The sequence below is a fragment of the Podarcis bocagei genome, assembly GCF_964188305.1.
Source record: "Podarcis bocagei genome assembly, chromosome: 10".
Lineage (NCBI taxonomy): Eukaryota > Metazoa > Chordata > Lepidosauria > Squamata > Lacertidae > Podarcis > Podarcis bocagei.
The window spans coordinates 6,673,760-6,686,028 of record NC_138135.1 but is presented as its reverse complement, the minus strand read 5'-3'; the positions used below and the strand labels follow the sequence as shown (position 1 = coordinate 6,686,028).

Below are 12,269 nucleotides of genomic sequence, written 5' to 3'. Positions count from 1 at the left end.
GAGCCCCGCCCACCTGGCTGGGGCCTCATGTAGCCTCTGCTGCTGTCATAGAATCATAGAAGAGTTGGAAGAGACCACAAGGGCCATCGAGTCCAACCCCCTGCCAAGCAGGAAACACCATCAGAGCACTCCTGACATATGGTTGTCAAGCCTCTGCTTAAAGACCTCCAAAAAAGGAGACTCCACCACACTCCTTGGCAGCAAATTCCACTGTCGAGCAGCTCTTACTGTCAGGAAGTTCTTTCTAATGTTTAGGTGGAATCTTCTTTCTTGTAGTTGGGATCCATTGCTCCGTGTCCGCTTCTCTGGAGCAGCAGAAAACAACCTTTCTCCCTCCTCTATGTGACATCCTTTTCTATATTTGAACATGGCTATCATATCACCCCTTAACCTCCTCTTCTCCAGGCTAAACATGCCCAGCTCCCTTAGCCGTTCCTCATAAGGCATCGTTTCCAGGCCTTTGACCATTTTGGTTGCCCTCCTCTGGACACGTTCCAGTTTGTCAGTGTCCTTTTTGAATTGTGGTGCCCAGAACTGGACACAGTACTCCAGGTGAGGTCTGACCAGAGCAGAATCTCCCCTCGGCTTCACACCTCACGCCGGCGGCTCCGGCGAGCTGGGAAGGTCAAGCGCAATATTGCATAGATTTGCAAAAAAGAGAGACAAGCTGCGCAAGCGGGGCCGGAGCGGGCAGCAGGGTGCAAAGGGCGGGAGGGAGGTAGCGAGCTGTTGTCTCCTCTTCTTCCTTCTCTTCCTCCGCTCGGCTCTTCTTCCTCCTTTCTTCTAGGCGCGCCGTAGGGCTTGCTCGGTGTCTGCGTTTTTTTTTGGGGGGGGGGGTTCATTCAGTCCATTCACGGCCGTCGCTTTCCGCAATTGCTTTTGAGGCGGGGGCTGAGGCTTGGAAACACTCCCCCCTGCCCCCGATCACATCTCCCGCACAGCTTGCTTGTGGTGCCACACTTTTTGCAGTGCTGGCCAGTGGCGTAGCGTGAGTTGTCAGCACCCGGGGCAAGGCAAGTAATTTGCGCCCCCTAACCCATGGATTTGCGTCCCTAACCCGTGGATTTTCGCCCCCTAACCCTAACCCCCAGATGTTGCGGCCGGTGCGGCCGGCCCCCCCTGCACCCCCCACGCTACGCCACTGCTGCTGGCATCTGCGCTTCTCGTCATCCATCGCGGTTGGGGGAAAAAGAAAAGCGGAGACTGCGAGGAGATGGGGACGACTTATATATATTTATGTGCTTTAAAATGAAATGAGAGCAGGCTTCCACGCAAAGGGTTAAACCTGCCGCTTTCCCTCCACGCACAAAGCGCAACTTTGGTGACGAGGAGCAGCAGAACTGTGGCTATTAGCTGAGCTCTTCACTTTGGGACCTGTGATCCCTTATTTTGGCTGCTGGCCCCTTATTTTCGAGGCTGCTGGTCCCTTATTTTCAAATCTGCAAGTTGACAGCTATGATCCCCACAGGGGCACAAAGCTTGCTGCTGGCGGAGGGTGGGGTGGACGTTGGGCATGTGCCCCCCTGACACTCAGCCTTGGGTTGTTGTGGGGATTAAATGAGGAGGGGGAGAACTCTGCACAGCAAACCTCAAACTCCTTGGGGGGAAAGGAGGGGTGGGATGTAAACGCCCCACAAGATCTCTCTCCATCCCGCAGGAACACGCTGCGATTCAAGGAGCTCCTGAACCCACTGGTGGCCGAAGAAGAGAAGATTCCTGAGCAAGAACAGCCTGGAGACTCGTGAACAGAGCAGGAGGAGGACGTGCCCCTCGGATCCGCCCCCTTTCCGCCTGCCTTCCTGCAGGACCCACCTTCCTCATGGGTTTCTAAGCCTATTGCTATTTCAATTTTTCGAAAGCCTTCAATGGTTGTTCCGATTTTCCCTTTGCAATAATTGTATGGCTTCACCTCTGTTATGAGAATTCTAAGGTCTCAAATATAAATTAAACGCTCATAACTGTACAAGGCAGGATGCGGGTGGCACTGTGGTTTAAACCACAGAGGATGTGCTGATCGGAAGGTCGGCGGTTCGAATCCCCGTGACGGGGTGAGCTCCCATTGCTCTGTCCCTGCTCCTGCCAACCTAGCAGTTTGAAAGCACGCCAGTGCAAGTAGATAAATAGGTACCGCTCCAGCGGGAAGGTAAACAGCGTTTCCGTGCGCTGCTCTGGTTCGCCAGAAGTGGCTTAGTCATGCTGGCCACATGACCCGGAAGCTGTACGCCAGCTCCCTCGGCCAATAAAGCGAGATGAGCGCTGCAACCCCAGAGTTGGCCACGACTGGACCTAATGGTCAGGGGTCCCTTTACCTTTACCTTTAAATGTACAAGGTAAACACATACATAAGTATATGAACCATGTGTCTGAAATAGTACAGGAGAGCAATCCTGAAGCCATTTTGACTCTCACAATGACCACAAATATTCCTCTGCGGGAAGGGAGGCAAATGGGGACAGCCTTCCCATTGTCTTTTTGCTTACAAATCCTGTCTTAAGGATGTATTTGTGTATGAATAAGGTGAGCCTGTGACCTGGATTCAGGAACTAAAGTATTAACCATCACAAAAGAATGGCCAGGCTGCCCAGGTGAAGCAATCAGTGACCATTATCAGGTGTTCTGGCAAACAGGATTTCTGCTGTAGACCACCTCCTCCTGTGATGTATGTTTGATGCTTTTGGGGGGTGGTCTTGGGCGACAGGGTGGGAAATTTCAAAAGTCTATATAAGGGCTTGAGCACCATTGTTCGGGATTCTCCTCTGTCCTGCGTGGGGTCAGTGGGGACCCTGTTGCAACAGTTCCTTGAATAAAGATCAGGCTTACTAGCTGCTTTGCTTCTCAAAATACTCTGGTTGGTCTCGGTGATTTTCTGGAAGGGACCCCAAGGCTAATCCATTTCAACCCCCGTCAGTTGCTACTTGGCTTTAAACTGTTTGCAATATTGTGCAATGCCATCTTTCGATATATTAATAACTTGAATGGTTGCAACCCGCCCTGGGACCTTAGGGTGACGGGCAAGCAGTATGTGGTCACCATAATCTTAATACTGTTATGTGGCACCCAAATCTCTGAGCAGAGCGATATCCCAGGGTTCGGTTTCCTTGGAAAAGGCAACAGTGGAGACCGTGTCTTTAGGATATATGGTTTATTTGCAGAACATATATACAACCTGAGCCCAAGATGGAGGGGCTTGCAGACTTAACACCCCCAAAGGTCTTGCTTCTTCCATACTGACAGCCTTGGAAACAAGCTCCAAACAAACTGATCATTGCACTGAACAGCCTTTGTCTAACTCGGAGTTTCCCAAACTTGAGTCTCCAGCTGCATTTGGACTACAACTCCCATCATCCTTGACCACCGGTCCTGCTAGCTAGTGATGATGGGAGTTGTAGTCTGGAGGGGAAAAAGATTGGGAAACCCATGTCTATTCAAGAGAAGGAATGGCAGTACTTAGCGTGGCAACTACAGCCATTATTCCACAAAGAAACTTGCTGCTCCTTGGTTCAGCAATGGAATCCTCCATTGGATTTTAGCCCTTGCAGGACCCAGGACTAAAAATAGTATTATTATTATTATTATTATTATTATTATTATTATTATTATTATTAGCAATGCCACTTCTAGAAACAACCACATTTTTTGCAGATAAACACAACTGGAAGCTTTTTTTCTCTCCTTTAGTGCGGGGAGGGGACTGCAACAAAACTTTATGGAAATCAGCTTTTCCCCAGCAAAACCTGCTGGAGGGTCCAGGGGCTCAGAGCTGCAGGAAGAGCCTCTTCCAAAACTGGAAGGAAAGAGCCACAACCCCTTGCCTCTCTGCGAGTGTGTGAGTGTGGAGGTCCTTCACTGCTGGGCCCTGCCGTTCCCTCGCCACAAACCCCTTCGCCACGATCCGTCCTGTTGACTTGTAACCTGAAGCCCTGTTTCTTTAAGGAAGCTGTAGACAGCGCTCGCTTGGTCCATTTCTCCGTCTTCCCTGAACATCCTCGCCAGCCTCTTCAGGCGAACTTCCAGCTGCTTCCTCTCAAGGGAGTGGTCTCCGGGGATCCTGGCGGCCGCCTGGTACATCTCTAAGGCCTTGCTCTTCATCCCCTTCTTGTGGAGGTGGAAGTCCCCCCAGTGCATGTAGATGGACTGCTGGCATCTCTTGCTGGCTCCCGGGAGCTCCTCCATCAGGTTAAGGTAGATCTCTTCCTCGTAAGCCGGTGACCTCTCACCGTAAGCTTTCGCCAGCTTCAGCTGGGTGAAGATGGAGAAAGCATCCATCTCCAGAGCGCGTTTGAAGCTCTCAATGGCAGACTCAATGGCTTCTTCTCTGACATCGCCTGGAGAGTGCTCCAACATCTGCAGGTAGCCCATGCCAAGGTCGTAGTGGAGGAGATGGTAGCCGGGATCTAAGGCGATGGCCTTCTTCAGAATGGAAATGGCCTTCTTCAGAATGGAAATGGTACAGGGAAAGCGTTGCTTCTTGTACAGCTTGGAGACGATTCGGAGGACTTCAGGGTTCACACTCTCCCGGGCAACATCGTCCACAAGGAAGAGCGCTCTTTCCGTGTCCACCGCCATAAGTGTCTGAGCCAAATAAGCTTTGGCTTCGTAGTTCTGCGGCTGGTGAGCGACGACTTCTTCCAGCAACTTCTGGGCTTCTTCCCGTTTTTCGGTGGTCCAGGAATGAGTGTAGGAGGCATAAACGGAGATGGCCAGTCCGGCCTGGAACTCCTCGTTGGACTCTTCTGCCTCCAGCGCCTTCTGGAAACATTCTGCGGCCTGGTCCCCGTTCCGGAAGCCCCCGGCCAGGAGGGACCAGCCTTTCTGAGCATGGACTTCAGGGATCATCGCAGAGTAGGCCTCTGGGCTGGCCAAGGACCGGCAGATGTCGTGGATGCGTCCCAGGTAGAGGTCCACCATGTCATAATTGACCAAGTGGTAGTAGACCCAGGCGTAGTCGCCGTAGGTCACCAGGGCCTGGCGGGAGAAGTTGGCGGGGTGGTCCCTCTTCAGAGCCCCCTCTGCTTCTCGGAGGCTGTCCAGGGCCTCCTCGTAGTTCCCCTGGAAGTCCTGGAGGTAGGCCCTCATGGCAAGGTAGGCGCCTCGGTTGCGGTGTGGGGTGTGCTGGGCCAATGGGGCCAGGGTCTGCAAGGTGTGCAAGGCATCCACCTTGTCCTTGAACTCGAAGTCCCAGGTGAAGTGGCACTGCAAGCTCTCCAGCTTCGATCTCAGAGGTCGGCTGCAGAGGGAAGAGGCAGGCAGGGAGGGAGGGAGATCGAGAAAGGGTGAGGGACACTCTTGAGAGGATATACAGTCGTACCTCGGGTTACAGTCATTTCAGGTTACATACGCTTCAGGTTACAGACTCCACTAACCCAGAAATAGTACCTCGGGTTAAGAACTTTGCTTCAGGATGAACACAGGAATTGCACGGTGGCGGCAGCAGGAGGCCCCATTAGCTAAAGTGGTGCTTCAGGTTAAGAACAGTTTCAGGTTAAGAACCTCAGGTTACAGTCATTTCAGGTTACATACGCTTCAGGTTACAGACTCCACTAACCCAGAAATAGTACCTCGGGTTAAGAACTTTGCTTCAGGAGGAGCACAGAAATTGCATGGTGGCGGCAGCAGGAGGCCCCATTAGCTAAAGTGGTGCTTCAGGTTAAGAACAGTTTCAGGTTAAGAACGGACCTCACCTCCAGAACAAATTAAGTACTTAACCCGAGGTACCACTGTACAGTCGTACCTCAGCTCCCGAACGCCTTGGGAGTCAAACGTTTTGGCTCCCAAACGATTGAAAACGGGAAGTGAGTGTTCCGGTTTTCCAAAATTCTTCCTGAAGCCTATCAGAAGCCATGCTTTAGAAGTCGACTTCTGGAATGGATTCTGTTCGACTTCTGAGGTACGACTGTATAATGAATTGGTTTTTTTGTTTTTTTTAAAGTACCTTTCCAAAACCAATAAACCGGAGTCCTTTTTGTTGGGGATAATTCAGAGGGAAATTCCCAGGTGTCAAAAAAAGGCTATTTATGTATGTTACTGAAGGGACGCAGGTGGCGCTGTGTGTTAAACCACAGAGCCTAGGGCTTGCCGATCAGAAGGTCGGCGGTTTGAATCCCCACAATGGGGTGAGCTCCCGTTGCTCGGTCCCTGCTCCTGCCAGCTAGCAGTTCGAAAGCACGTCAAAGTGCAAGTAGATAAATAGGTACCGCTCTGGTGGGAAGGTAAACGGCATTTCCGTGCGCTGCTCTGGTTCGCCAGAAGTGGCTTAGTCATGCTGGCCACATGACCCGGAAGCTGTACGCCGGCTCCCTCGGCCAGTAAAACGAGATGAGCGCCGCAATCCCAGAGTCGGCCATGACTGAACCTAATGGTCAGGGGTCCCTTTACCTTTATGTATGCTACTACTGCTACTACTGTGTTTTGCTAGCCCCAAAATGGAAACTGAGCAAGGTCCCAAACAAAGAAGAATGGAAACTTGAACTGATGGAATATACACAGCTTGCAGATTTGACATACAGAATAAGAGAGCAAGAAGCATGTATGTTTAAAGAAGGCTGGAAAATGTTTACTGGTTATATGGGTGAAAGTTGTATACATTTAAAAACGCCGGCAGCCTTAAGGTAAATTCAACAGGGCAAATAAGTTTTGATGGTGTAACAATGGAATACGGAATGGTTTAGGTCATTCACAATATGCAGGGATGTATGGTAGGCAAAATGAACCACGGAAAGAGAGGAAGGGAAGTCAATGATTTGAGGTTGTTTAAATGAATATCTTGAAATGTAAATTAGAAAAATCTAATAAAACTATAAATAAAGAGCGAGAAAGGGTAAAGGGGTGCTGCAGGCAGGAGTTCTTTGTTCTTTTTTTTTTGAAAATTATTTTTATTTTATTTCTGACATATACACCAACAAAAAAAACCCCACAAACAATCCAAAAGGGATAAAAAAGAGAGAAAAAAAGAAATAAAGCAAAATACAAAGGCACAAAAAAGTCACATAACAAAAGCATTAGATTCATACTGTATTGTTGAACTGACTTCCCTCCACCACAGTTTGAGCTGTATCCCAATGTTTTCTTCTGCAGAATCTTTTTACCACTTTTATCTCTACATCGCCGGTTTTATATTACCCCTACTGTAATTTTAATATTTCCTAAATTTGTTTCCATGTATGTAATGAATTTGTTCATTAATAAATTTGGTGTTTTTCTGATACCTGATCTTCTGTGTCATTTTTGCTAGGATTTAGACTTGGTTGTCACTGGAATGTGACCTCTTGCCAAAAAAGGGTCACACCTGTTGCCCCACCCACTTTAACAATAGGCCCCGCCCACTTTGCACCGAGGCCCCGCCCACTTTTATCCCACCCGAGCAGGTGCCTGCTTCTACTCCCTAGATTTGGCCAAAGAGTGTCAGAATAACAGCTCCGTCAGTAGAGCAGGAGACTCTGGATCTCCGGGTTGTGGGTTCGAGCCCCACCTGGGGTAAAAGATCCCTGCACTTCAGGGGGTTGGACTAGATGACCCCTGGGGTCCCTTCCAACTCTACAGTTCCACGATCCTCTCTCCAGCCCTACCTGCAGATGCCATCAGGGGACCACAGGATTTTAGAGTTGCAAGGGACCCCAAGGGTCATTTAGTCCAGCTCTGAGATCTTCTGCGTGCAAAGCGCAGGAATTTGAGGAAAACAAAAGTCCTTTGGAGGATTTTAAGCAGGGCTGGGATGGCCACCTGCCAGGGATTCTTTAGCTGAGATTCCTGCCTTGCAGGGGGTTGGACTAGATGACCCCTAGGGGTCCCTTCCAACTCCACAAATTTTTTTTATTTTTTTTTTTACAAATTATAACAATTTGTTTTATATAAAATTACATTTAAAAGGATCCATTGTGCCACAAAAAGAGAATAGCTCTATAAAGCACATATTGGTTTCTCGATTATCATTTTTATATATAAAAAGACAAAGTTGTGTAGAATTTAGAACAATTTAAAATTGAGAAACAATAGTCTTCTCCATGTTGGTTACTTCATTTTTTTAAAATAATATTTATTAGAGTTTCAAAGAAGTTACAAAAAAAAAGAAAAAGAAAAGTAAAAAAAGGAGAGCAGAAAATACAAAATACAAGAAAATATAAACAATTAAAAACAATTCAATCTTTTCATGTCTTATCTTTCATTTACTTGTTTCCCTGACCTCCTCACACCTCCCTTTTTTGTATTCCAGTTCAATTAAGTATTTCAGCAAATCCTTTCCGCTTGGTTTTTATCCTAATAATTTATCTTAGTGTACTACAATTTTACATTCTCGTTTCACCACTTAAAAAATCAATTTTTACCTAATCTTTCATATCATTTCTGCTAAAACCACATTGCTTCATTCCAACATCCTTCTAGCATTCCTGGATCTTGCAATGTTTCTCCATGTTGGTTACTTCATTGTGAAGGAAATTGCCCCCTCTTGGGTTCATACCAGTAAGTGGTTCACAGTGTGAGGGGGAGGCTATGAAGTTGCATATCCTCCATTCAGCTTCTGTTACTGTTCTCTGAAGGAAGCCGGAGGCTCCTACACTTTAGCTCATCTAGTGTTTTCCAGTGTTTGTAGTTATTTGCCAAGTGTTGCATCAGAACAGGTAGGTGTGCAAATGGATCCCCAAGCATCAAACATGTCCATTATGAAGTAATCAATGAAAGATATCTGAGACTTGGGGATGCTACAGGTGTTTCGATCGAAAACTGGCATAACAACTGGCAGACCCTGTCTCTTTTCTTCATCCATCTGTGCATTCTTCTGAAATCCTCCCAGCCCATTCAATACACAGTTCTAGAGGGCGACATGGATTTGCAGCACCTGCACATTTGATAATCATGCGCTTAATCAACGTCTGGTTATCTGGAATGTTCTTGAGATTGGTTGTACATTCAGTCACTACCCTCATTCTGTGCTTCTTCCGAGGACATGGGCTTGGTGATGCTCTTCACAAACTTCTTCACATGCTCAAAATGCTTTGTCATTTCTGCCAACTCCACAGTTCTATGATCTCCAGTGCCAGAGGCAGCACGCCTCTGAGACTGTGAGCACACCATCCTTCAAAGCACATTGAAAGTGCGCACGCACTGCCAGAACCCTGGGAACTGAAGGATGCTTGGAAATGCCCCTCTGATGTGTATAACTGCAGTTAACAGGATTCTTTTTGGGTGGGGGGGTGCTTCAGGGAAACATTCCTGGGGGTTCTGTTCCTCAGTACAGTGATACCTCGGGTTAAGTACTTAATTCGTTCCGGAGGTCTGTTCTTAACCTGAAGCACCACTTTAGCTAATGGGGCTCCTGCCGCCGCCGCACGATTTCTGTTCTCCTCCTGAAGCAAAGTTCTTAACCCGAGGTACTATTTCTTTTTTTAAAAAAAAAAAATATTTTATTAGATTTTCAAATACAAAGTTAGAAGTATACACAGAAAAAAATAAGTATAAAAAAGAAATAAAAGAAAGAAAAAAAGAAGAAAAAACCCAACCATTCAAAACATTTTTTATCTAACTAACTGGACTTCCTCACATCTCCCTTACCTTGCATTCTTTATAATAAAAATATCAGCAAATTATTACCTTGTTTCGTACCTTATTTTGTACTTTTCAAATATTGTACTTCTGGATTTAAAGTACTTTTTATCAATTACTTATACCTTAAATTAAACATAGTATTACTTTAAATTTTGACCTTTTCTTACTTATAGCTTAGTTTCCTGTTTCACAAAATCTAATTGCTGGAGCTAAAGTTTCCGGATCGTGCAAATTCTTAACATTCATACAACTTATATTGTTTTTGTAAATAGTCCTTAATTTTTTTCCAGTTCTCTTCCATTGTTTCTTCTCCCAAATCTCGGATTCTGCCAGTCATTTCAGCCAGTTCCATATAGTCCATCAATTGCGTCTGCCACTCTTCCAGTGTGGGCAAATCTTGTGTCTTCCAGTATTTTGCGATGAGTATTCTTGCTGCTGTAGTCGCATACATAAAGAAGGTTCTGTCCTTCTTTAACACTTTCTGGCCGACAATGCCCAAGAGGAAGGCCTCTGGTTTCTTAACAAAGGTATATTTAAATACCTTTTTTAACTCGTTATAGATCATTTCCCAGAAGGTCTTCACTCTTGGACAAGTCCACCAGAGGTGAAAGAATGTCCCTTCAGCCTCCTTACATTTCCAACATTTATTATCAGACAGGTGATATATTTTTGCCAGCTTGACTGGGGTCATGTACCACCTATATATCATTTTCATAATATTTTCCTTCAGGGCATTACATGCCGTGAATTTCATTCCGGTGGTCCATAACCTTTCCCAGTCCTCAAACATGATGTTATACCCAATATCCTGAGCCCATTTTATCATGGCTGATTTGACTGTCTCATCCTGAGTGTTCCATTTAAGCAGCAAGTTATACATTCTCGAAAGTACCTTAGTCTTTGGTTCCAGCAATTCTGTCTCTAGTTTCGATTTTTCCACCTGGAATCCTATTTTTTTATCCAGTTTAAAAACCTCTTGAATTTGAGCGTAATGTAACCAATCTCGCACCTTATTCTTTAATTTTTCTAAACTCTGCAACCTCCAATTGTCTCCAATTTTTTCTATTATCTCCCAATATTTCGGCCAACCGGCATCCATATTGAGTCTTTTTCGGGCCTTAGCCTCCATTGGTGATAACCATCTCGGGGTCTTGTTTTCTAATAAGTCTTTGTATTTTGTCCAGACAATAAATATTGCTTTTCTGACAATATGGTTTTTGAACATTTTGTGAACCTTTACCTTGTCGTACCACAGATATGCATGCCATCCAAAAGCATTATTAAACCCTTCCAGATCTAGGACATCAGTGTTCTCTAAGAGTAGCCAGTCCTTCATCCAGCAGAAAGCTGCAGCTTCATAATATAACCTTAAGTCCGGCAGGGCAAATCCCCCTCTTTCCTTTGCATCAGTTAGAATTTTAAATTTTATTCTGGGCTTTTTGCCCTGCCAGACAAACTTAGAGATATCTTTCTGCCACTTTCCAAAACATTCCACTCTGTCCACAATCTGTAGGTTTAACCCGAGGTACTATTTCTGGGTTAGCGGAGTCTGTAACCTGAAGCGTATGTAACCCGAGGTACCACTGTACTATGAATGTGGTACACCACGAGGTGCGCAGCTTCGCTCAGTTGCAGAAGCCGACGCCTCGGGCTGGTTTGTTGCCCTGGGCTGGGGGGGGGGCGGCGCCTGGCGGATCTTTCCACCCCAGCTGCATATGCTTAAGACAGCCCCGGTCATCTAGTCCAGCCCTGAAATCTTCTACATGCGAAGCAGGTGCTCTAACCACTGAGCCACAGCTGCCGCTCTCCTGATGTCGCGGGACTCCCGCTCCCGTTTCCCCCCGGCCCTTGGCCATGCTGGCTGCCGAAGCTGGGGACCAGCAACTCCCAACTTGCATTGCAGGGGGCCAGGCTATTCGGGGTGGGGGTTTCCCTCCCATCTCTCCCATTCTGGGATTCTAACTCCTGCAGCACAAAATGCAGAACGGGAGGTCTTTAAGCCGGAGGAGTCAGATCTACGCAGGGGGGAGTCCCTGCTTACCTCATTTTTCCTTTTCCAGAGAGGAGGCTGAATTTCGCAGGAAGCGAACTTTCCCTCGCCAGCGGTCCAGCAGTCTGCAGGATGCTACCTCCGTCTGCAAACTTTTGCCTCGCCCTCTCAGATTATATAAGCAACGCAGTGAGCTCACTCGGACAGATTAGAAACCGAAACTCAAAAGAGAGATCCGTTTCCTGTTTGTGGAGAGGAATGTTCCTTGGCTGCTTGCAAAGTCTCCAAGCGCAACATTTAATTTTTATTTTTATTTTTCCCCCCATTTTTGCCCCCCACTCGCGGAAATGAGTAAATCAGGGTTTAAACGGGGGCCATACGGCAAAATTGTATCTTGGCTGTCCCTTGCAATCGATGCAAAGCTCCTCCCGGCTCGTTTTGCTCTCCATCCTTGCCTGCTCGCGCCCCCGTCCGCTCCCCGATTCCCCCGCGCCTCCCGCTCTCCTCCCCATCCCGATCCCATGTCCACAAGGTCGGGAGGGATCCTCAATCCACCCTTGCAAGGTCTCCCCAGCTCGGCAAGTGAAGCATCTGAGTGAAACAGCTGCCTCCGAACCTCTGCGAGGCTTTGCAGAATTAGCTGTTGTTGTTCAGTCGTTTAGTCGTGTCCGACTCTTCGTGACCCCCTGGAACAGAGCACGCCAGGCACTCCTGTCTTCCACTGCCTCCCTTATGCTGG

At 47.2% G+C, this 12,269-nt stretch overlaps 2 protein-coding genes across 2 annotated transcripts in view; one reads left to right on the top strand and one right to left on the bottom strand.

Annotated features, from left to right (window-relative positions):
- LOC308596889 (uncharacterized protein) overlaps positions 1-2,919 on the top strand; it is a 35,007-nt gene extending 32,088 nt beyond the window's left edge. Inside the window, exon 10 of the mRNA XM_081212193.1 lies at positions 1,658-2,919. Coding sequence (XP_081068319.1) covers positions 1,658-1,745 — 88 coding nt within the window. The 3' untranslated portion in view covers positions 1,746-2,919. The remainder of the gene's footprint in view (positions 1-1,657) is intronic.
- Positions 2,920-3,123: 204 nt separating this feature from the next.
- On the bottom strand, positions 3,124-11,796 carry LOC308595692 (interferon-induced protein with tetratricopeptide repeats 5-like). The gene is made up of 2 exons (XM_081210317.1): positions 11,582-11,796; positions 3,124-5,227 (listed from the first exon to the last, which is right to left on the bottom strand). The coding sequence occupies exons 1-2, from the start codon at positions 11,584-11,586 to the stop codon at positions 3,844-3,846; spliced, it is 1,389 nt and encodes a 462-aa protein (XP_081066443.1). The 5' UTR covers positions 11,587-11,796; the 3' UTR covers positions 3,124-3,843.
- Positions 11,797-12,269: the final 473 nt, after the last annotated feature.